Source organism: Rhamphochromis longiceps, linkage group LG4 (genome assembly GCF_057381845.1).
Source record: "Rhamphochromis longiceps isolate RC_006_pf linkage group LG4, R_longiceps_female_GT1.1, whole genome shotgun sequence".
NCBI classification, from domain to species: Eukaryota; Metazoa; Chordata; class Actinopteri; order Cichliformes; family Cichlidae; genus Rhamphochromis; species Rhamphochromis longiceps.
In genome coordinates, this window is record NC_140560.1 from 12716478 (window position 1) to 12741075 (window position 24598).

Genomic DNA, 24598 nt, shown 5'->3' on the forward strand with positions numbered 1-24598 from the left:
TAAATGAAAAAAATCAGCAAAAAAATGCACAGGGAGAGAGAAGTAAGTTTCTAGGTCAGCCTGGGAGCTGCTGAATTTGAATCCACCAATCAGAGAGCCTGTGTACTTTTTCCCGCCAAAACATGTGCCTCTTTTTACACACGCAGCACAGAGAGGCACAGGATTATTGCAGCCTATTTCTCATAGTGAGGACTCCCCTCAAACAAATGACCATAATTTCCAAACCGTAGGGGCTAGAGCGGTCATTCTTACACCGTTTTGTTCAGAAGAGATGGGGGAATCTTCCAGTGTTTACAATTTATCATTAAAATATGAATTATTAAAGATATTTGACTTGTAATGCACCATAACTGAGTAGAGCGAAGCAAAAACTGCCTTGACTTGCCCTCAAACAACGCTTTGTGACTTGAAATCTATTTGGAGTATCGATATCATTCTTTCACCATAAGAGACAGCAGGCTTTGGTGAACAATCATGGAAATTTTCAGGTCTCTGTGGAAATCCAACAAAAAGTTATGACGAGAGAAAAAAGTGGTTCATTTCCAGAGTTTTAAATCTGAAGAAATCTGAGCGAAGGACGAATTTCCTACCCTCAAACAAGTCCAACTCATTTCAGAACGGTAATAGGTGAGAAAGAAATTCTTGAATTGTGAGCGTCAGGGGTGTCTGAAGATATTCGGGGACAAGCCTCATGTCTTAACTTTGCTTCGTTAAGGAGATATGACGATTCGAATATGCCTCTCATTACAGAAATCCAGCGGTGATTTTGAACAAGCTCTCCATTGACTTTATATGGAGAGTTTTGAGACCTTGTGTTAGTCTGAGGAGATTTGCAAAAATTCTATAAATCCCACAACAATGATGGTGACATTTTCTGAAAGCCAGCAAAAATACCTACGTTTTGATGTATAATTTGTGGAAGTTGAGTGAAAATTGAGCAAGTAGCAGGAAGTTGTTCGGACATGAAGTGAAAATTGCAAAACCTTCAGTGGCACACTGGAAGCCAAGAGCATAGCAACCATAACAACACATGTATTTTGTGAAAAATCACAATTTTGCAACTCAAAACTTTAAGAGGCATAAAAGTAAAACAGTAGAAGATTTGAAAAAGCTGAATCATACCTGAATAGCCCAATAATTTGTGAACATTTTAAAATTTGAATGGTTGTTCTAGGTGAAAATATGAGGAAGTAGTTAAGTTTCAAAAACAAGCAAATTTTAGCAGAATTGCTGAAGTTTCCCATTCATTTCAATGGGACAAATTAAAGGAAAAAAGCTTAATATTTTAAAAAGTATAATAGTTAAAAATACCAAAAGTCATAGCGCACATTAGCAGAAGAAGCAGAATAGTTTAAAATTTGAACGGTGAAAATCGGCTGAAAATTGTGGAAGTAGTTAAGTGCCAAAAAGTGTACGGAAGCAACTAGAATAATAATAATAAAGAACTAGAAAAATTTGCATTTCCTGCGAAAATGCAGTGTGGATGCTTAAAGCTGAAGCTGTATGCAAAAAGTAGCTGAAAAAGCTGAAAAGTTGCAGAAATTGTAAAAACTTTGCAGAAGCAAAAGAAGTTTGCTAAAATGGAATAACTTAGCAGAACTGCAATATCTTAGAGGAAACATAATACTTGGCAGAAATACAATAGCATAGCAGAATTTAGCAGAAATATTGTAACTTACCAGAAACATGATAACTTCTCAAAAATACAAGAATTTAGGAGAAATAGTATAAGATAACAGAAAGAATATATTTAGCCAAAAATACTTAAACATTACAGAAACACTATGATTTAGAAAAATAGTACAACAGAGCAGAAATATTGTGATTTACCAGAGACACTGTGATGAACTATGAATATTGTAATTTTAAATTGAGACTATGTTTTAGCACAAATATTAATTTGGCAGAAATACTATAATTTAGCAGAAATACTATATTAAGCACAAATCCTATAAAAAGCAGAAATGGTATGATTAAGCACAAATACTACATTTAGTAGAAATACTTTGTTTTAGCACAAATCCCATAAAAAGCAGAAATACTGTACTATGATTTAGTAGAAAAACTATAATTAATCAGAAATACTAAATTTAGCAGAAATACTATATTAAGCACAAATCTTATAAAATAGCAGAAATAGTATGATTAAGCATAAATACTACATTTAGCAGAAATACTATATTAAGCACAAATCTTATAAAATAGCAGAAATAGTATGATTTAGCACAATAGTAATAAGTTAAACAGAAAAATTGGAAAAGCAAAATGGACAGCTGAAAAAATGCTGAACATGCTGAGGGTCCCTCAAATATACTTGTTAAATGACAAAAATCTGCAAAAAAATTTATTACAGCCACACAATCACAAATATGTACACATGAGGAAACACACATGCACAGAGAGACCCACACACAAGATCCAATTCAGTCAACCAGTCTAAATATATTGAATTTAAATCTTAGAATGAGATCATCCCATTAAAAGCCTTTCTCTCTCTCTCTCTCTCTCTCTGTCACACACACACACAAACACACACACACACACAGGGAGAGAGAAGTAAGTTTCTAGGTCAGCCTGGGAGCTGGTGAATTTGAATCCACCAATCAGAGAGGCTGTGCACTTTTCCCCACCAAAACAGGTGCATCTGTTTACACACGCAGCAGCACAGAGAGACACAGGATTTTTGCAGTCTATTTCTCATAGTGACGACTCCCCTCAAACAAATGACCGTAATTTCCTAACCGTAGGGGCTAGAACGGTCATTCTTACACCGTTTTGTTCAGAAGAGATGGGGGAATCTTCAAGTGTTGACAATTTAATATTAAAATATGAATTTTTAGAGATATATGACATGGATGACTTGTTGACTTAGAAGCCACGAATTCCCCAATATGCAAATTTGAATGCCTGAGACCACATATGTGATTGGCTGGCTGGGAAGCCGTGCAGGCCCTGATTTGTGGATTTGAATTCCTCAGCCCTCAGATATGATTGGCTGGCTTAGAAGCCACGAAGGCCCCAATATGCAAATTTGAATGCCTCAGGACACTTATTTGATTGGCTGGGAAACTGTGCAGGCCCTGATTTGAAAATTTGAATGTCTAAGTCCTCACAGAGGATTGGCTGCCTGGGGACCTGGCAGAAATATATAGAAATATATAGAAATACTATGATTAAGCATAAATACTACATTTAGTAGAAATACTATGTTTTAGCACAAATACTATAAAAAGCAGAAATACTATAATTTAGCAGAAATACTATATTAAGCACAAATCCTATAAAAAGCAGAAATAGGATGATTAAGCATAAACACTACATTTAGTAGAAATATTATGTTTGAGCAAAAATCCTATAAAAAGCAGAAATACTATATTAGGCACAAATCCCATAAAAAGCAGAAATAGTATGATTAAGCATAAATACTACATTTAGTAGAAATACTATGTTTTAGCACAAATAGTATAAAAAGCAGAAATACTGTAATTTAGCAGAAATACTATATTAGGCACAAATCTTATAAAATAGCAGAAACAGTATGATTTAGCACAATAGTAATAAGTTAAACAGAAAAATTGGAAAAGCAAAATGGACAGCTGAAAAAATGCTGAACATGCTGAGGGTCCCTCAAATATACTTGTTAAATGAAAAAATCAGCAAAAAAATGCACAGGGAGAGAGAAGTAAGTTTCTAGGTCAGCCTGGGAGCTGCTGAATTTGAATCCACCAATCAGAGAGCCTGTGTACTTTTTCCCGCCAAAACATGTGCCTCTTTTTACACACGCAGCACAGAGAGGCACAGGATTATTGCAGCCTATTTCTCATAGTGAGGACTCCCCTCAAACAAATGACCATAATTCCCAAACCGTAGGGGCTAGAGCGGTCATTCTTACACCGTTTTGTTCAGAAGAGATGGGGGAATCTTCCAGTGTTTACAATTTATCATTAAAATATGAATTATTAAAGATATTTGACTTGTAATGCACCATAACTGAGTAGAGCGAAGCAAAAACTGCCTTGACTTGCCCTCAAACAACGCTTTGTAACTCGAAATCTATTTGGAGTATCGATATCATTCTTTCACCGTAAGAGACAGCAGGCTTTGGTGAACAGTCATGGAAATTTTCAGGTCTCTGTGGAAATCCAAAAAAAAATTATGACGAGAGAAAAAAGTGGTTCATTTCCAGAGTTTTAAATCTGAAGAAATCTGAGCGAAGGACGAATTTCCTACCCTCAAACAAGTCCAACTCATTTCAGAACGGTAATAGGTGAGAAAGAAATTCTTGAATTGTGAGCGTCAGGGGTGTCTGAAAATATTCGGGGACAAGCCTCATGTCTTAAAGTCGCTTCGTTAAGGAGATATGACGATTCGAATATGCCTCTCATTACAGAAATCCAGCGATGATTTTGAACAAGCTCTCCATTGACTTTATATGGAGAGTTTTGAGACCTTGTGTTGGTCTGAGGAGATTTGCAAAAATTCTATAAATCCCACAACAATGATAGTGACATTTTCTGAAAGCCAGCAAAAATACCTACGTTTTGATGTATAATTTGTGGAAGTTGAGTGAAAATTGAGCAAGTAGCAAGAAGTTGTTCGGACATGAAGTGAAAATTGCAAAACCTTCAGTGGCACACTGGAAGCCAAGAGCATAGCAACCATAACAACGCATGTATTTTGTGAAAAATCACAATTTTGCAACTCAAAACTTTAAGAGGCATAAAAGTAAAACAGTAAAACATTTGAAAAAGCTGAATCATACCTGAATAGCCCAATAATTTGTGAACATTTTAAAGTTTGAATGGTTGTTCTAGGTGAAAATATGAGGAAGTAGTTAAGTTTCAAAAACAAGCAAATTTTAGCAGAATTGCAGAAGTTTCCCATTCATTTCAATGGGACAAATTAAAGGAAAAAAGCTTAATATTTTAAAAAGTATAATAGTTAAAAATAGCAAAAATCGTAGCGTAAATTAGCAGAAATAGCAGAATAGTTTAAAATTTGAACGGTGAAAATCGGCTGAAAATTGTGGAAGTAGTTAAGTGCCAAAAAGTGTACGGAAGCAACTAGAATAATAATAATAATAATAAAGAATAAAGAGAAACAGGAACTCAATAGTGTGGATGCTTAAAGCATCCACACAATAAAGAGAAACAGGAACTCAATAGTGTGGATGCTTAAAGCATCCACACAACTAGAAAAATTTGCATTTCCTGCGAAAATGCAGTGTGGATCCTTAAAGCTGAAGCTGTATGCAAAAAGTAGCTGAAAAAGCTGAAAAGTTGCAGAAATTGTAAAAACTTTGCAGAAGCAAAGGAACATTGCTAAAATGTAATAATTTAGCAGAACTGCAATATCTTAGAGGAAACATAATACTTGGCAGAAATACAATAGCATAGCAGAACTTAGCAGAAATATTGTAACTTACCAGAAACATGATAACTTCTCAAAAATACAAGAATTTAGGAGAAATAGTATAAGATAACAGAAAGAATATATTTAGCCAAAAATACTTAAACATTACAGAAACACTATGATTTAGAAAAATAGTACAACATAGCAGAAATATTGTGATTTACCAGAGACACTGTGATGACCTATGAATATTGTAATTTTAAATTAAGACTATGTTTTAGCACAAATATTATAATTTGGCAGAAATACAATTATATAGCAGAAATGCTATATTTAGAAAGAAAAATATAATATAGTAGAAATACAATGATTTAGCAGAAATACTACAATATAGCATAATAACAATGATTTAGAACAAATACTATGATTGAGCAGAATAGCAATAACTGAAGTAGAAATATTGGAAAAGTTAAATGACAAGATGAAAAAAAAAACAGAATATGGTTAAGTTCCCTCAAAACTAATTGTTGTTCACATGTGGAAAAAAAATAAATAAAAATAAATTAAAAAACAAGAAGGAACAGCCAACAATTACACATAAAATCAAATATGTATACACAAATGCACAGAGAGAGAGACACACAGAGGGTCTATGCCAGTCAACCAGTCTAAATATATTATATGTTTTTCCAACAATGAGATGCTGCCCTAAAGTTGGTCTCTCTCTCTCTCTCTCTCTCTCTCTCTCTGTCACACACACACACACACACACACACACACACACACACACACACACACACACAGTGAGAGAAGTAAGTTTCTAGCTCAGTCAAGCAGCCTGGGAGCTGCTGAATTTGAATCCACCAATCAGAGTGGCTGTGTACTTTTTCCCGCCAAAACAGGTGCTTCTGTTTACACACACAGCACAGAGAGACACTGGATTATTGTAGTCTATTTCTCATAGTGACAACTTCCCTCAAACAAATGACCATAATTTCCTAACCGTAGAGGCTAGAAAGGTCATTCTTACACCGTTTTGTTCAGAAGTGATTGGGGAATCTTCAAGTGTTGACAATTTATCATTAAAATATGAATTTTTAGAGATATATGACATGGATGACTTGTTGACTTAGAAGCCACGAATTCCCCAATATGCAAATTTGAATGCCTGAGCCCACATATATGATTGGCTGCCTGGGAAGCTGTGTAGGCCCTGATTTGTGGATTTGAATTCCTCAGCCTAAATATATTGAATTTGAATCTTACAATGAGATCATCCCATTAAAAGGCTTTCTCTGTCTCTCTCTCTCTCTCTCTCTCTCTGTCACACACACACGCACACACACACACACACACACGCACACACACACACACACACACACACACACACACACACACACACACACACACACACACCACTTAGCACAATAGTAATAAGTTAAACAGAAAAATTGGAAAAGCAAAATGGACAGCTGAAAAAATGCTGAACATGCTGAGGGTCCCTCAAATATACTTGTTAAATGAAAAAAAAATCAGCAAAAAAATATATAACAGCCACACAATCACAAATATGGACACATATGGAAACACACATGCACAGAGAGACACACACACAAGATCCAATTCAGTCAACCAGTCTAAATATATTGAATTTGAATCTTACAATGAGATCATCCCGTAAAAAGGCTTCCTCTCTCTCTCTCTCTCTCACACACACACACACACACACACACACACACACACACACACACACACACACACACACACACACACACACACACAGAGAAGTAAGCTTCTAGCTCAGTCAAGCAGCCTTGGAGCTGCTGAATTTGAATCCACCAATCAGAGAGCCTGTGCACTTTTTCCCGCCAAAACAGGTGCACGCAGCACAGAGAGACACAGGATTTTTGCAGTCTATTTCTCATAATGACGACTCCCCTCAAACAAATGACCATAATTTCCTAACCGTAGGGGCTAGAACGGTCATTCTTACACCGTTTTGTTCAGAAGAGATGGGGGAATCTTAAAGTGTTGACAATTTATCATTAAAATATGAATTATTAAAGATAATTGACTTCTAATGCACCATAACTGAGTAGAGCAAAGCAAAAACTGCCTTGACTTGCCCTCAAACAACGCTTTCTAACTCTAAATCTATTTGGAGTATCAATATCATTCTTTCACCATAAGAGACAGCACGCTTTGGTGAACAATCATGGAAATTTTCAGGTCTCTGTGGAAATCCATTAAAAAGATATGACGAGAGAAAAAAGTGGTTCATTTCCAGAGTTTGAAATCTGAAGAAATCTGAGCGAAGGACGAATTTCCTACCCTCAAACAAGTCCAACTCATTTCAGAACGGTAATAGGTGAGAAAGAAATTCTTGAATTGTGAGCGTCAGGAGTGTCTGAAGATATACGGGGACAAGCCTCATGTCTTAACTTTGCTTCGTTAAGGAGATATGACGATTCGAATATGCCTCTCATTACAGAAATCAAGCGGTGATTTTGAACAAGCTCTCCATTGACTTTCTATGGAGAGTTTTGCGACTTTGTGTTGGTCTGAGGAGATTTGCCAAAATTCTATAAATCCCACAACAATGATAGTGACATTTTCGGAAACCCAGCAAAAATACCTACGTTTTGATGTATAATTTGTGGAAGTTGAGTGAAGATTGAGCAAGTAGCAAGAAGTTGTTCGGACATGAAGAGAAGACTGCAAAACCTTCAGTGGCAGACTGGAAGCCAAGTGCATAGCAACCATAACAACGCATGTATTTTGTGAAAAATCACAATTTTGCAACTCAAAACTTTAAGAGGCATAAAGGTAAAACGGTAAAAGATTTGAAAAAGCTGAATCATACCTGAATAGCCCAATAATTTGAGAACATTTTAAAGTTTGAATGGTTGTTCTACGTGAAAATATGAGGAAGTAGTTAAGTTTCAGAAACAAGCAAATTTTAGCAGAATTGCAGAAGTTTCCCATTCATTTCAATGGGACAAATTAAGCTTAATATTTTAAAAAGTATAATAGTGAAAAATACCAAAAGACATAGCAGGAATTAGCAGAAATAGCAGAATATTTTAAAATTTGAACGGTGAAAATCGGCTGAAAATTGTGGAAGTAGTTAAGTGCCAAAAAGTGTACGGAAGTCCCAAGAGGAACTCAATAGTGTGGATGCTTAAAGCATCCACACAATAAAGAATAAAGAGAAACAGGAACTCAATAGTGTGGATGCTTAAAGCATCCACACAATAATAATAATAATAATAAAGAATAAAGAGAAACAGGAACTCAATAGTGTGGATGCTTAAAGCATCCACACAATAAAGTATAAAGAATAAAGAGAAACAGGAACTCAATAGTGTGGATGCTTAAAGCATCCACACAACTAGCCCATTGGCTGGGCTGGATGTGCTTTACAGGTCTACTGCTCTACTGGTCTGCCCAGATCTGGTGTATATGACGGTTAAATCTCCCACGAGGCCTTTTTTGAACCTGTGAGGTGAATCTATTAAGTCACTGTGACTTTCACCTACACCATACCTACAGTTTGTTAATATGGTCACAACAAGTGAGAACAAAGAAAACAAAGAAAACAATCTGGAAGTGTGGGTTGGGTCTTGTATCAACAATTAGGGCACTAAAAGTAATCAAGAATAGTATTCTAAAGTAAGGGCAAGATAAGATAAGATAAGATAAGATAACCTTTATTAGTCCCACACGTGGGAAATTTGTTTTGTCACAGCAGGAAGTGGACAGTGCAAAAGTTATGAGGCAAAAATTAGAATCAAAAATTAGAAGTCTGGAGTTCATCATTATATACCCTATTAATGTGTAGATTTGTGCATCATTACAGCTCATACGACCCTCTTCTTCCTTTGAGAGGTTGCTATTCTCATCACCTGACCAAAAAAACCTCTGAGTCATTCCTCTGACAAGCTGGATTATCAGCCCTGATTACTTTCATACTTACTCAGTTACTACCAGTGTTGGTCAAGTTACTTGAAAAAAGTAATCAGTAACTAATTACCGATTACTTCCCTAAAAAAGAAATCCCGTTACTTTACTGATTACTTATTTTCAAAGATAATTAATTACTTAGTTACTTACTTACTTAGTTACTTAGTTACTTTTTAAAAACACAATTTACAACCTGAATAGGTGATAAAGCGATAGATCTTTCAGCCCAATTCTACTTTTCCTGCATAATCCATCATACAAAATGTAATCCAATGGAAAAAAAAAACTTGTTTTATTAGTTTTAACCTTTTAACTTTATGCATCAAGCAAAAATTTAATTATATGCAAAATTCTCTGACTGGAAGAAAATTGTTTAACATTTAAACTTATTTTCTGCACATTCCAGCACATAATTATTATTTTTTTGTGTGTTTACACTCACTCTTTCAAATAGATGCAAGTAAAAAACAGCAGAAAATAAATAACATCAAAGACTCAGCGGTCCTGTTGCTCTATTTTCACCGGTAAAGCAGGAGTAGGGTAGGCGGAGGTTTACCCTGGTGCAGGTGTGGCGCAGTGGTCAGTGGAAGAATCCACGAGTTTCTCTATGAAACTTCTCTATGAGTTTCCCATTACCGTTTTTGCAATAGTAATCCCTTACTTTACTCGTTACCTGAAAAAAGTAATCAGATTACAGTAACGCGTTACTGCCCATCTCTGGTTACTTCTTTAAAAACACCTTTGTGCTAATTCATAGATTCTTTCCTGTCACATTCTTTTCCCTCCTGAAATTATTATTCAGAGAATTAACACTGGTGTTATTCACTCTCAGTCTGACTAAATCTGCTGCTGCTTATGGACGAATGAGCCTCAAATGAGACAGGTTATTCTTTCCACGCTAAAAAGAAAGAGATAAATGCCCCCTCACCAATATACTGTCGGAAAACCATTTAGACCCTGCTCATTCAGGCACCCCAAGAGTATAACGTACATAGTGTTTCTCTCTGTGTGAGAGAGAGATAGAGAGAGGCAGAAAGCAATTATTTCAGCTCATGTAGCCGCAGCGTAATGGAATAACTTGCCAAATCAAAGCAGATTACGCTTGCGAATCCATGTGATATCAGTTCGTGAATTCAATTTGAGGTGTGTTACACTGTGTGATAATTGCATTTTCTCATTTCTTTTAAATTACATTTGATTGTGATTTCATAAACAGCAAGAGGGATAACTAGGACTGTTTGCTGCAGGAAGAAACATTTATGTAGATCTGGGTTGTCCAAACAGGAAATTAAAACTTAAGACACAACAGCTTCTGACAAATTTTACACATGTTAGAAAGAGGAAAAGAAAAAGGAATCACCAAACTTACATTTACAGGAAATGCTCGATCAAAGTGTAAAACAAGTGATTTTAATCATGGCACCTATTTCCACGTGATTTAACCAAGTACAATAACCCATTTTTGACCATGTCAAACCAACACATTTGGCATTTGGTGGTTTAATGTAATCAGATTACGTTGTATCAACGAAGTATACTTTGTTAGTCAAGGCAATTACTGCTAGTCTTGCTTAATGAACCAATATGGGGGTTGACGATTTCATGGAGGCAAACAATCATTTGTGCTTACATTCATGGGTAATTTAGAATCACCAATTAACCTAACTCTAATTGTGTGAATGCCATTAGGCATTCACACTATAGTGATCCTGTTTCTCTTTAAAGTTTATTCTACCTTATTGTAGTTGCTCAGACCTTTGCTGGTTAACTCCTCCCTCACTTTTCAGCTGATTTTCACCATTCAAACTTTAAACTGTTCTGCGCCTTCTGCTAATGCCTGCTGTATCTTGAGACCAGGAGGCGCAGGTTTGAATCCTATCTGTGCCTCTTGCTGCACATCTTCTCTCCCTGAGTTCTTGACACTCTTCAGTGTAGGCTTTCAAATAAAGCAGTTTTCAGCAGACTTCAACACAGAGTTTTCAGCAGGTAGTTGTCCGTCTTCTGCTTTTTTCAGATTCCACTACACTGCATTCATGCAGGAAATGCAACTTTTTGTAGTTACACACTGCAAACCAGACAGATTGTGGATTTGAACCCTGGCTCTTCTTGCTGGGAGGCAACAGCACCAACCATCACGCCACCACGCTGTCAATCCAGGCTTACCAAAACTGGGAAAGCTATGACTACAAGGCTTGATGCAGAATTTTCTGTACGTTTTTGTCCTTGACAGGTTAAACCACAATAAATAGCGATAGCATAAATGTGGTGTGGGTGTAGTTGTCTGCCTCTTAAAACTCCAGCGATTTTCCTGCTGTTTGACATCTAATGTGATCTTGTGAGTCCAGGTAACTCACACGTGTCAAAGTCAAGCCCCGCGGGCCACATCCGGCCCGGCGTACATTTATATCCAGCCCGCAAGATCATTTTATATATATTTATTATTATTGTTATGCATGGCCCGGCGATATAAGGCGCTAATAAAACACAAACTACAGATCCCATAATGCAGCGCTGCGGCCTCCTTGCCAAATGCTAGGCTAACTGGGAACATTCCCGCGTCAATTAGCAAACTTCTGTTACCTAGCCCCTCACAATGGCGAAGAGAAAAGTTGATTCTGAAAACAGAGCCTTTCAGCACCGGCAGCGGGAGGCTGAATTTATGTTTACAGACATTGCTGGTAAACCTGTATCTTATTTGTGGAGCTAATGTGGCTGTAATTAAGGAATTTAATTTAAAACGGCACTACAAGACAAAACACAAGCTGAAAAACCGAAATGCAGAAACTACAGAAGGTAGGAGAGCTAAAGAAGAATCTGACATTTCAGCAGAGCAAAATCACAAAGTGAAGCTGTTGTGAAAGCAAGTTTTATTGTCAGGACGACAGGAAAATACATTTTTTAAAACGTATTTCAAAGTGTTGAAAGATTGAGCGCTGGTGTTGAGCAGGATGTAGGATCTAGTAAAGATGCAGGAGGAGAAATGTACCAGTCAGTTATCAGCATATTACTGCATCACACACCAGGAAACGCTGTGTGGTAAAGTCCTAAAAATGGAGCATGTAATGATCACCGTAACGCAAACCGTACATTTTATCTAAACTAAAGGTTTAAATCACCGTCAATTTCAGTCTTTTATGTGGGAAATAGATTCAGAGTTTGCCGACATTCCTTATCATACAGAGGTCCGTTGGCTGAGTTGGGGAAAAGTTCTCAATCGAGTTTTTGAGCTCAGCAAGGAAATCTGTCAGTTCATGGACATGGCATGTATTATGCGGTGAAGGCATTTCAAGTGAAGCTGTCACAAATGCACCAGTGCAACTTGCCTCACTTTCCCTGTTGCCAAGTAATGTTAACATGAAATTATTTAGTTCTTTGTTTGTTTTGCAAGAAAAAATCTTCACCCCCCCCACACAGACACATCCTTCAACACCTGGTATTCCCAGACAGTCTCCCATCCAAGTACTAACCAAGTCCAACCCTGCTTAGCTTTGTGAGATCACATCCTTCAACCACACACACAAATTTTTTGTTTTTGGACTCCATTGTGGTTTATTTCACACCTCAAACATTTAGTAAAAAATTAAACAAATAAAAGTAAACTGCAATAATTTACAGGTAGCAATAAAATAAACGACTAACTCTTTTACGCTACATCCACACCCACACGGATATTTTTGAAAACGCAGCTGTTTCTATGCGTTTGGGCCTTTCGTCCACACGTAAACAGCGTTTCAAATCACTGAAAACTCAGTTTGTGCGTTTATGTGTGGACGCGGAATACAGACTTCGTCACGCAACATCAAAGGTATGTGCCTTTTTTCACGTCACGCTGTGCGCCACATTGTTTACATGAGATGAATTTCTACAGTGGCTCTGTGCAAAATGAGTTTAAAAACATGATTTGGACAGGGGGAAGAAATTACGGCAGGATCAGCCTGATATTAGCGAGTGCTCCAGATGCAGGGAAATCTAATTATGTCGCACTTGGCACTTGTGCAGGTGAAGCCAAAGGGAAGATATGCTTCACCATATTTTCTAGTCTTTGACTTGGAAGGAAGTTGTTTTGGAAACATATTTGGCGATGCTTCATCTCCTGCTTTGCGTTTGTGTGGGAGCCCTGTCAAAAACCTGTCCATTATGCCAGCAGTGTCCAAGAGTTCCCTGTTTGATTTTTTTCTTTTCATACCACGCCCTCCCTGTAATAGCTCTGCTATTCCTGTTTGAGGTGAAATACGGTTACGCTAAACCCTGGGGGGCCCTTCCACCGACACACTCTTTATGACCTCATTCATGGCTGGCGTGTTCGAGCACACATTTTATAGATACCACTCGCCCCACTACTGCTGCTGATTTATTTTTCCATAAAGTGATATGAATATAATGAGTTTATGGAACAGCTTCTTTAGGACAGAGGCTCACCGCAGACACTGACGGGGGTGACTGTTCGGGCGAGGCAGTGGCATTAAATCAGATTTTACTGCTGTTAACCGTTTGAAAATGACAGATTTGCACAGACACGACAAACCTTAAGATGAAGTTTGATGGGATATTTTTCATGGAAGGAACAGCTTCAGTGAAATGTGAACTTAGTCACCGATCCAGGGACTTACATTTGTCAAACATAGCCTGTTTGGGTGCATGCGTCTGGTTTTGTTCTAAAATCATATATAAAATAGACATTTTTTTTAATGTGAATTTATTGTGTTGTGGGTGTTTTTGATTTTTTTCCCCACTGATTGTTGCTTGACTTTAAAGACTGGCTCTAATGGGAAAAACATGTAAGGGCTGGCATACAGACTGGAATTGTGCAATACAGTTAAATATATTTGGAGAATTGTCTAAATTTGAATTCCACAGCTTCTGTCTAAACAGTGTTTTTATTATTATATCATGCCCTCACCCCAGAATATAAGCTGTTGTCCCCTTACCAACCAGTCCGCAGCCTGAGATTGTCAGGAAGGAAACAACTTGCAAGAGAAAGTCCAGCTTTCTGCATCAATAAACCCTTTCAAGTTATTGTTGAAGACGTATTTTATAAGAATGTGTTTGTAACATTTCTTTTTAAAAATTTTATTCTTAACTTAGATTTTATTCTTAACTATTGAGTTATTCCTGTTGCTGTTTACTTGGTTTGTTTCAATCAACAACTTCTCTCAAGCTGAAAAATTAACTGCAGTTCCTCTAATGGCCACATGGGTATTGGCTCCCAGATACAGGAAGCATTAGACGTGCTTGTAGCTTCAGGTCTGAAAAATGAAACCAATACAGAAGTGTCTTAAACCTGCATTCTATCTAAAGACCACCAGATGGCGATAGCTGTGTTTGCAAAAAGGCTTCCAGTCCTATAGAAGTCTATGTGAAAACAGCTTTCTAACTTGAGCCCTCTAAAGACTTTCCTGATGAGTTTATGGGCTCAGTCATTCATTTTGGGTCAGTGAATTAAAAAGTTACATCTATTTTGTAAATTTTGGCCATACTATGTTTCAAATTGGAGGGCAAACTGCAGTCTCAAAGTGCTTTCTCATTAGCAAACCAGTCAATCATGAATCGATAGTCAAGCATTCAGTGCCACAATCAGACCCAACTCTCCTCTCAAGATGGTGGAACAGCGAAAACGCTCATCTTGAGGCTTCAAAATGGCACTTTAGGTGACGTAACAATGACTATGTCCACCGGTTATACAGTCTACACTCGCAAAATAAGCAATTAGATTATCACTGTCTGCTGTTGTGACGACTGTATGAGAGTTTGTAATTTATTTATTCTTTTTTTTTTTTTTTAACTTTTCTATTTTGTTAAGGCTCATAGTTAGGGGTGTGGTCACTTTGATCGGCAGGTATTTCAAGAGTTGTAGCTAGCTGCTTTCTGCAAAGACCTCACATTCACTAATTCGAGTTACTAAATCATGTTGGTGTTGTTGGCCTCTTCCTAATCATTGTAATTGGCCTTCAGCTCATCCAAAAACTTTTCCTGAAATTTTTGCTGAGTGAAGTCCAGTGCCCTTTTGCTCTGTTATCACTAGCTTAGCACTAGCAAGCAACCGCTGATAGCTAGTGCTAAGGTGGCCAAAAACAGCAAAGCAATGATGCTTCAAAATGCCAAGTCCAGAAATCAGTTGCTGAAGTCATGGTGGCAAAATGCATGTTTGATGTACCATGTTTGATTTTACTCAGTTTTATTCCAGATGCCAGCCTCTGTATTCATGCATGACCACATGCAAAACACTTTGTAATGCTGGGTTTTGATAAGCGCCAAGCTAATAAACTTCCTTTTTTATTATTACTGTCATTCCTGATGACTTCAAACAACATCATGCAAACTGCTAGCAGACTCTGAGAGGGTGAGAAGCAGGGAAATAGAGAAGTTGCCTTCAGTAGTATGTTAGGTGACAGCTGGACAACCCCTGAATGACAAAATAAGAAGGCATGTGTGCGTAGACATGAGTGAAAAGGAGTGTGTCTGATTATCAAGTGGGGGAAGCAAATCCTTTTGTATTCTCCAGCACCACAACCTCCCTCGTGGCATCAGAGGTATCTGAAGAAAAGATAGGGAGCCAAAACAGTGATATATAAAAAAGACTGAAAGACAAAGAATGACAGTGACCGTCGTGATTGAAGCATGCCGCTGACAGGGCGTGGTCACTTAAAGCCAGAGGGAGATAAAGAACAAGATGAAGCTGAAGGAAAGGGGAAGTGAGATAAATAGGGAAACAGAGAGAGAGTTGGCTTGACACTGTGATACAAAGGTGAAGGAGGAGAGAGCGGACGCCACGTGAGAATTCGTAAAAGTAATGAAAAACGAAGAGGGGAATTGAAAGCATGAGAGAGTTGGAGGGGGCGCGAGGAGTGAGGTGTGGAAGAAAGGAAGGAGGGGATGCAAGGAAGAGCGGAGGAGGGAGGGGGAGAGTGTGTGTGTGTGTGTGTGTGTGTGTGTGGGGGGGGGGGGGTAAAAGGATGAGCTCATTGCAGTCGCTGGGCTGATGGCATGAGGAGGGGAGGGAGGGATGCAGGAGGGGAGGGGTTCCATGCTTGTCTGCGAATCGATAGCCAGCGTCTGAGCACCGCACACACTCACACTCACACACACACTAAACTGCAGACAGCTCTGCCGGCTGAGCCAGCGTCTGCCTACCGCTGTTCTTCCAGCACCCTTACTGCATCCAGAAACAGCTGACAGCATCCTCAGCCTTTAGATCTCTTTTTTTCCTTTTGTCACTAAACTCTAGTGTATGTAAGACTAGAAGCAGCGCAGAAAGCCGGCTGCTTCTCACGTCTGCTGCTTCCCTTCCCTCGACCTCCCTCCACCCTCTCACTCTCTCTCTCTTCCTAGCTCACACACATCCTATCACATCCACACCCACACCCAAGGATACCTCCTTGCTTCCCTCTGCTGTTTCTCTCACGCCGGACCTCTTTCTCTTTAACCCTCTACACCTGTAAATACGTATTTCTTGTTATTTCCTCAGAGGAAGAGATGCTTGCCTGACCTCTTTTCTTTCTATTCAAACACTTCTGTGGATTCTTTTTTTTTTAATCGATCCCTGCTCTGCCACTTTGTTGCTACCTGTGGAGGTTCTCTGGTTCTACTTCAGCCTGCCATCTCACAGAGTAAAGCCCCGCAGAGAGGCACCATGCTGGGATTGGATGTGTGTGAGTTTGGTGGTCAGGTGCTGGAGCTGCTCTGGCTAACTATGTGCTACAGAGGTGAGGCGATGAAGAAGTGCACGCGAGCGTGTGTGTGTGTGTCTTTGTGTGTGTGAATTAATGTAACTTCAGTGACTGAAGTTAATGTTGCTGCTAATCAGTTATCGATTTGTGCTGAATTTTCATGATTTAGAGATAAAATCTAATTTCTGTGTGTGTGTTTAAGAGATGTTCATATGTGTATGTGTGTGTGTATCTGTGAGTCTGTGTGCAATTTGTCTCCATTCTTCCGGGTGTGGACATTTTTATGTCTGACATGAAGCGCTGCCAAGACAAGCCAAAGGTGGCAGATCAATAGCTATTGATCACATCTTACAGTATCCTGCGCGTGTCTCTTTGTGTGCATGTGTGTGGCTTGTGTATGCATGCGCATGTCTTTATGTGCATCTGCATGCATGCTGCCAGCTTTTGACATTTTTTGTAAAAATGTGTCTGTTCATTAATGGGAATGGTGAGGGAAAAAGGTGTGTGCGTCAGTGTGTGGGTGTGTGTGCATTTAGAAGGTTACACAGAGTATGCAGGAGTCATATTACATCACCAACGTTCTGCATTACTTTTAACAGCATCTTCTGCATTTGCAAAACTATAATAAATGCAAGATAAAACTGTGCGAGCGTGTCTGTTACACTGCAGTATTGTTGAACCCTGGTGCAGTACCAGATGGTGGTAAAGCGCTGGGGTTTCCCTTCACACAGGTGTGTGTATAAGTGTGTGTTTTATAAGGTTTAGAAAAGAAAAACGAGCATGATTTAAGGACAGAGCCACAGGAGCGGTGAGAGTGAGGTCTCTTAAGTGGAGAAGTAATGTGCTTCAGAGCCAAGAAAGGCACAGATAATCTATTCTATTAACTGTATGAATTTCAAACAGCAGTTTGACGTGATCGTGCCGCTCCAGGTGTGCAGCAGTGTTTCTCCTGCAGACTGAATGCTCAGTGCTTCAGTTTCGGGCGGCCTAAAGTTCAGCTGCTTTTCATTTCTCGAACTGAAGACAGTTTTTCTCTGTTAATCTACCTTTAATTAGGATTTTCAAAGTAAAATTACTCGCTCATGCTTCCATGCCTTCATTTAGATGCATTCATCATATCATGTCCAATATCCTTAAACATGCTACACTTACTAGTTCCTTACAATCAAAATCTGACTGTGGTAATCTTTGCATCGTTTCTTGTTGAAGATAAATGCAAAAAAAATCTGCACCCTGCATCCTCTGTACATTTTTTTCCCTGTGGATATGACACATCAAATATCGTCATTTGGCCAGGACAGAATTTTGAGGACGTGTAGGAGAATTTGATAGGAACGTGGGAGGTGACTGAGTTGGAAGATAAACGGCAAGACGAAGGAGCAAAATGATAAAGCTAGGATGAATGGGAAGCATATCAGTGGAGTTTGTGGTGGAAAGAGAGCGAAGAAACATAAGAGAGCAAAGAGGGAAGGTGGAAATGGTTAGAGCAGGTGAGGAAGAAACTGGGCAGAAGGAAGATGGGGATTTATTGTATTGGAAAAAAAAATAAACATCACCAGAAAACAAAGAAAGCAGAGGGATACCTTGAGATTGACGTGTTCTGTCAGCAGCTGTTACCTGGAAAGAAAAGGGAGCAGCTCACGATATTTTACAAAGAGTGTTGTGTGTATGTGTGGCAGATACAGAGAGAGACACTGGATGAGTGGGTGAGGCCCAAGTGGCTGAACGCTTTTCCTGAGCTGTCAATCAGCAAACACTGTCTCACACAGCGAGCAGCAGGCCTTGAAAATGCCTCATGGAAATCTCTTTTCTTTTCTAGTCCCTCTGCATTTTATAACCCACGTGATTCCCATGCTTGCTTCCCCCTCTTTTCTCGTTTATACTGTCACTTTTTTCCTTTTTTTCCATCTGAATAGAGCTGATGCTCCATACCTGCCTCCTTCTTCCTTCACGTCTGCCCCTCTTTTTCATCCAAATATTCTTTATTCTCTCTTTAGATTCAACAACATAACTTCCGCGTTTCCCTCCCTAATCCTTCCCCTGTCTTGCCGTCTCTTGCTCACTTCCACCACTCAGGTCTGCATGCACATATGCTGTCAGGTGCCAGATAAGAGATCTAAGAAAACCACTGTATCTAATAATAATAATGTGTATGTGTTAGTCCCCGTAGGGAAATTACTCCTCTGCATTTAACCCATTCACACAGTGAAGCAGTGGGCAGCCACCAATGCAGCGCCCGGGGAGCAGTGTGCTCAGGGTACCTCAGGGTAGCTGTTCAGTGGAGTCGTACCCCGACCTTCGATCATGGGGCAACCACTCTACCTACTGAGCTATCCCTGGTATCTGTTTACGTTCATCATCCCGCCTCCTTTTTTTTGTCCTATTAGTGATAAATGAGGTTTTTATGGGTGAACAGACACATATGAGGGCAATCAAGTCAGTCAATTAGACAACCTGCTGTCTCATCAAGGCTGACAGAGCAGCTGTGGACATATTACTGCGCCTGGGTGTCTGTGTGTGCGTGTGTGCCAAACATTAACAAAAGAGGATGATGATTAAAGGGTGCAGGTTCATTTCCCCAGTCTGCTCATATGACTAAATTTGCGAAAGCCAGTGGATAATCAAGCATAATGATACATTAGCTTGCAAGGTAAAGATGCCATTGCTGTGTTAGCAGTAATACAAGTTGGATTGGGAAGACAGACGCCCTCTCTGCTTTTAAGATTAGGATTCAAACTTTCCTTTTTGATAGAGCGTGTAGTTAGAGCTGGATCAGGTGACCCTGAATCTACCATTAGTTATGTTGCTATAGCTTCAGGCGGCTACTCGACCTGCTATGATGGACGGAACAGTTCTTCTGTAGTCCATATGTGTCCATATACCACAACTACATATTTAACATTTGCCATAATTAACACTATGTTAACATTTGTCTTCTCCCTTTTCTTTTCTCTTCTCTTTCTTTCTCATTCTCTTCATCCCAAACCGGTCGCAGCACATGGCCTCCCTGAGCTGGTTCACAGAGGCTTCTTCCTGTTAAAAGGGAGTTTTTCCTTCCCATTGTCGCCAAGTGCATGCTCATAGTTGGCCATCTGAACGTTGGGATTTCTCTCTTATATTGCAGGATCTTCACCTTACAATATAAAATGCCTTGAGGCAAGTGTCGCTGTGAAGTGATGCTAAATAAATAAAACTGAACTGAACTGAAATAATAATCGTAATTGAACTACATTTAATTATCGCAACATTAAATATATGGCAAACCTTAGTTTGTGAATTTTCAAGAATACGGAGCTCAGCAGTCCTTCTGCAGTCCTTCTGATGGTCAGCAGGGGGAGACAACAGAGGGAGAGCATCAGTATGACAAAAAGGGGCACCTGAATTTCGACTTTATTTATTAGAGGTTTGTTAAATTTCATTTTTGTTAAATTTATATGCAGTGAGTCAGGGTTTTTTTTGCTGAACAGCACCATGGTGTTATGACCACAAGCGTCTTGGAACTGGAGGATGACACATTGACTTTACTTTCTGGCAAAAGCCAGCGCTGCTCTTTCTTGTTACTTTTTATTTACTTACTAAATTGAATGAGAATTGGATCACAGCCACTAGGGGGATATACTGCCTAATGTCAGAACAAATTGCATTAGTTGATTTCCACATTTATGTTTGGGTTCATTTAGAAGGTATGGTGAAAATGACATTTTCAACCTTTCAGCCTCTTTTGACTTGGCTCACATATAAGGAGGAATTTTCTTGATCCAGCAATCAGCCAATTTTGTCTCATAATAGAGATTTATTACTGATGCTGTCCTGCTTGAGATCTGGGTTTTGACAGAATAAGCGGGTTTACTGAAAAACTTTTGATGGCTGCAGATGGCGATGATATGAAGAAACCCCACATTATGATTGCAGTCAATTTTGATTTAGTTTAGGAAAACAGATGTAAACAATTTAGCATGCATGGTGTTCTTCTAATAACAATAGCACACTTTATAGTTTTTGTCATGAGTAAAAGAGAATTTTCAGAGGTTAAAGGAAGTTGAGCACTTTGCAAACTGCAGGTGAAAATCATACTGAATGATGTCTGCAGTATCATTATGTTATTTCAAAGACGGACTGTCACTCGTGAATGTGCCAATATGACCAGCAGCTGGTCTCATTTATTTGTCATCTCAGCTTTTCATCAGCAGGGCAAAACGGGGACAGAGATTACAGTGCTTTGCTGGTTAGCATGATTAAGTGTTACGAGTGTCTCCAGTGTTGACAGGATGTCTGCATCACCCCTCTGAAATCGTAGAGGTGACGGATCAAGTGCAGTCATTTGTGGCAGGAGAGACCACACTCTGCCAGCAGCTCCACAGATGGAAACAAACCCTGCCTGCACAGTCTCCCGATATGCTTTTACAGCCTTTTTCAGTCATATTATAGCTGTTACTGGCTGTGCAGAGGCCTGTAAGCTTCCTTTTTATTTTCAGCTATGTGTGTCTTTTTGTATATACAGTGGGGCAAAAAAGTATTTAGTCAGCCACCGATTGTGCAAGTTTCCCCACTTAAAATGATGACAGAGGTCAGTAATTTGCACCAGAGGTACACTTCAACTGTGAGAGACAGAATGTGAAAAAAAAATCCATGAATCCACATGGTAGGATTTGTAAAGAATTTATTCGTAAATCAGGGTGGAAAATAAGTATTTGGTCAATAACAAAAATACAACTCAATACTTTGTAACATAACCTTTGTTGGCAATAACAGAGGTCAAACGTTTACTATAGGTCTTTACCAGGTTTGCACACACAGTAGCTGGTATTTTGGCCCATTCCTCCATGCAGATCTTCTCGAGAGCAGTGATGTTTTGGGGCTGTCGCCGAGCAACACGGACTTTCAACTCCCGCCACAGATTTTCTATGGGGTTGAGGTCTGGAGACTGGCTAGGCCACTCCAGGACTTTCAAATGCTTCTTACGGAGCCACTCCTTTGTTGCCTGGGCGGTGTGTTTTGGATCATTGTCATGTTGGAAGACCCAGCCTCGTTTCATCTTCAAAGTTCTCACTGATGGAAGGAGGTTTTGGCTCAAAATCTCACGATACATGGCCCCATTCATTCTGTCCTTAACACGGATCAGTCGTCCTGTCCCCTTGGCAGAAAAACAGCCCCATAGCATGATGTTTCCACCCCCATGCTTCACAGTAGGTATGGTGTTCTTGGGATGCACCTCAGTATTCTTCTTCCTCCAAACACGACGAGTTGAGTTTATACCAAAAAGTTCTACTTTGGTTTCATCTGACCACATGACATTCTCCCAATCCTCTGCTGTATCATCCATGTGCTCTCTGGCAAACTTCAGACGGGCCTGGACATGCACTGGCTTCAGCAGCGGAACACGTCTGGCACTGCGGGATTTGATTCCCTGCCGTTGTAGTGTGTTACTGATGGTGACCTTTGTTACTTTGGTCCCAGCTCTCTGCAGGTCATTCACCAGGTCCCCCCGTGTGGTTCTGGGATCTTTGCTCACCGTTCTCATGATCATTTTGACCCCACGGGATGAGATCTTGCGTGGAGCCCCAGATCGAGGGAGATTATCAGTGGTCTTGTATGTCTTCCATTTTCTGATGATTGCTCCCACAGTTGATTTTTTCACACCAAGCTGCTTGCCTATTGTAGATTCACTCTTCCCAGTCTGGTGCAGGTCTACAATACTTTTCCTGGTGTCCTTCGAAAGCTCTTTGGTCTTGGCCATGGCGGAGTTTGGAGTCTGACTGTTTGAGGCTGTGGACAGGTGTCTTTTATACAGATGATGAGTTCAAACAGGTGCCATTCATACAGGTAACGAGTGGGGGACAGAAAAGCTTCTTACAGAAGACGTTACAGGTCTGTGAGAGCCAGAGATTTTCCTTGTTTGAGGTGACCAAATACTTATTTTCCACCCTAATTTACGAATAAATTCTTTACAAATCCTACCATGTGAATTCATGGATTTTTTTTTTCACATTCTGTCTCTCACAGTTGAAGTGTACCTCTGGTGCAAATTACTGACCTCTGTCATCATTTTAAGTGGGGGAACTTGCACAATCGGTGGCTGACTAAATACTTTTTTGCCCCACTGTAAGTCTGCGTGTGCATCCCAGAGGTCTCGTTATAGTATTAGAACAGAGCAGTGACAGAGTGTCTCAAAGGACTATAGACCCCCCCAGCACATCAACACTGAGGGCACACACGCTCTGTCACAGACGTACATCGAACACACAAAGAAGAATAAGTGTGTTTCTGACACAGTGAACAGTTATCTGGGTTAAGAGATGAGGGGGCAGACAGGAAGCAATTATGCAAACAGACGCAGGAACGTCGTGGACGTGAAACTTTGATTACTCACAATAAGGTTCCTTTTCCATTTACAAGACAATGCTCCATTTGCGATATGTTATTTTAAATAAATATCAAAAGAAGATTTATTTTTTTAACCTGGATTTTCATCCCAGAGCCTCCATTGTGTAGATGAACAGCTCATTTGTCCACAATCCACTCCAGCCTGCAGCTTTTTAAGAATAGCTAAGCTAAAACGAAAAACTGGAAATATTTTATATCGCAGGCCGTATTCAACCCACTTAGATCTTAAGTGGGTCAGACCAGTGAAACTCCCCCTTCTGTCAGTGTAAAGATGTTTTACTACGCATTTAATCGCTCACATATCTTTTTATAAGAAAAAAACGTTTCCACAGTAAGTTTCAGTTTTTCTACATGATAAAGAAATGCTGGTGTAGTAAATGGAAGAAATCTGTTAGCACTGTAAGTAACAGATGTGTGGTTTAAAAAAAATTCTACTGAGGACTCACTATAAAAATTACACATTTCTACTACATTATTCTACATAGTGAAAAACAGGAACTCTTCTCATGTTATTGTTTATTTACTATTTAGTTACTTTGGTTTAGTATAAATGGCCTTCAAGGAGGTTTTTATTGATAGGAAAAGTTGTAAACCTTATGAAAATGGAATTAAAAGTCAAAAATATTTGCTCTTCTTCACGTTTGGAAGCCCAGAGTTTGGCATCTTGAAACCAGATGTCAGAAACACAAAGTCACTCACAGAGAAACCTGACGCTGTCATGTTAAATCAGCTGAGAAGTAATGTTTCTAATTGTTTTTATTGCTATTAATTTCTGCTAAACCTTTAAAAAATTATCCGAAGTATATCAACTATACTGTAGATTTGGTAGACATGCATCACCAAGGAACCAATGAAAGAACAACTTTAATGCGTGCACTCATGTTTGTGACTCATGCCTCCATTAGTATACATTTCAGCTCTCATGTGTTCAGTCCTCTCTGTATCCTCCTTCCCCTGAAGCCCCCTCTCCTCCGCCAAACAGATTGCTGTGTTGACTTTCACTAAACATGTTGGTTTAGCTGTAAATGCCGGCAGATGTGTCTTGTGATTCTACTTACATATGCAAGGCTTTAATTCTTCCTTTAAACACTATTAAACTTTGAGATTTGACTACTGGGTTTTTGCATTTTAAAAACTGAAATTTGCATTTATTTAAATAAAAACGAAGAAAATAAATAATGACAGAGTGACTTAAGTATCAATTTCTGTTTCTCAGACTGTAGCTAGAGGCA

The 24598-nt window shown here is 39.2% G+C and overlaps 1 protein-coding gene across 1 annotated transcript in view; it reads left to right on the plus strand.

Annotated features, from left to right (window-relative positions):
- The first annotated feature begins 16436 nt into the window (after positions 1-16436).
- The window catches only part of arhgdig (Rho GDP dissociation inhibitor (GDI) gamma), a 34163-nt gene continuing 26001 nt past the window's right edge, over positions 16437-24598 (plus strand). Inside the window, exon 1 of the mRNA XM_085405128.1 lies at positions 16437-17018. Within this exon, the coding sequence (XP_085261254.1) occupies positions 16946-17018 (73 nt within the window). The 5' untranslated portion in view covers positions 16437-16945. The remainder of the gene's footprint in view (positions 17019-24598) is intronic.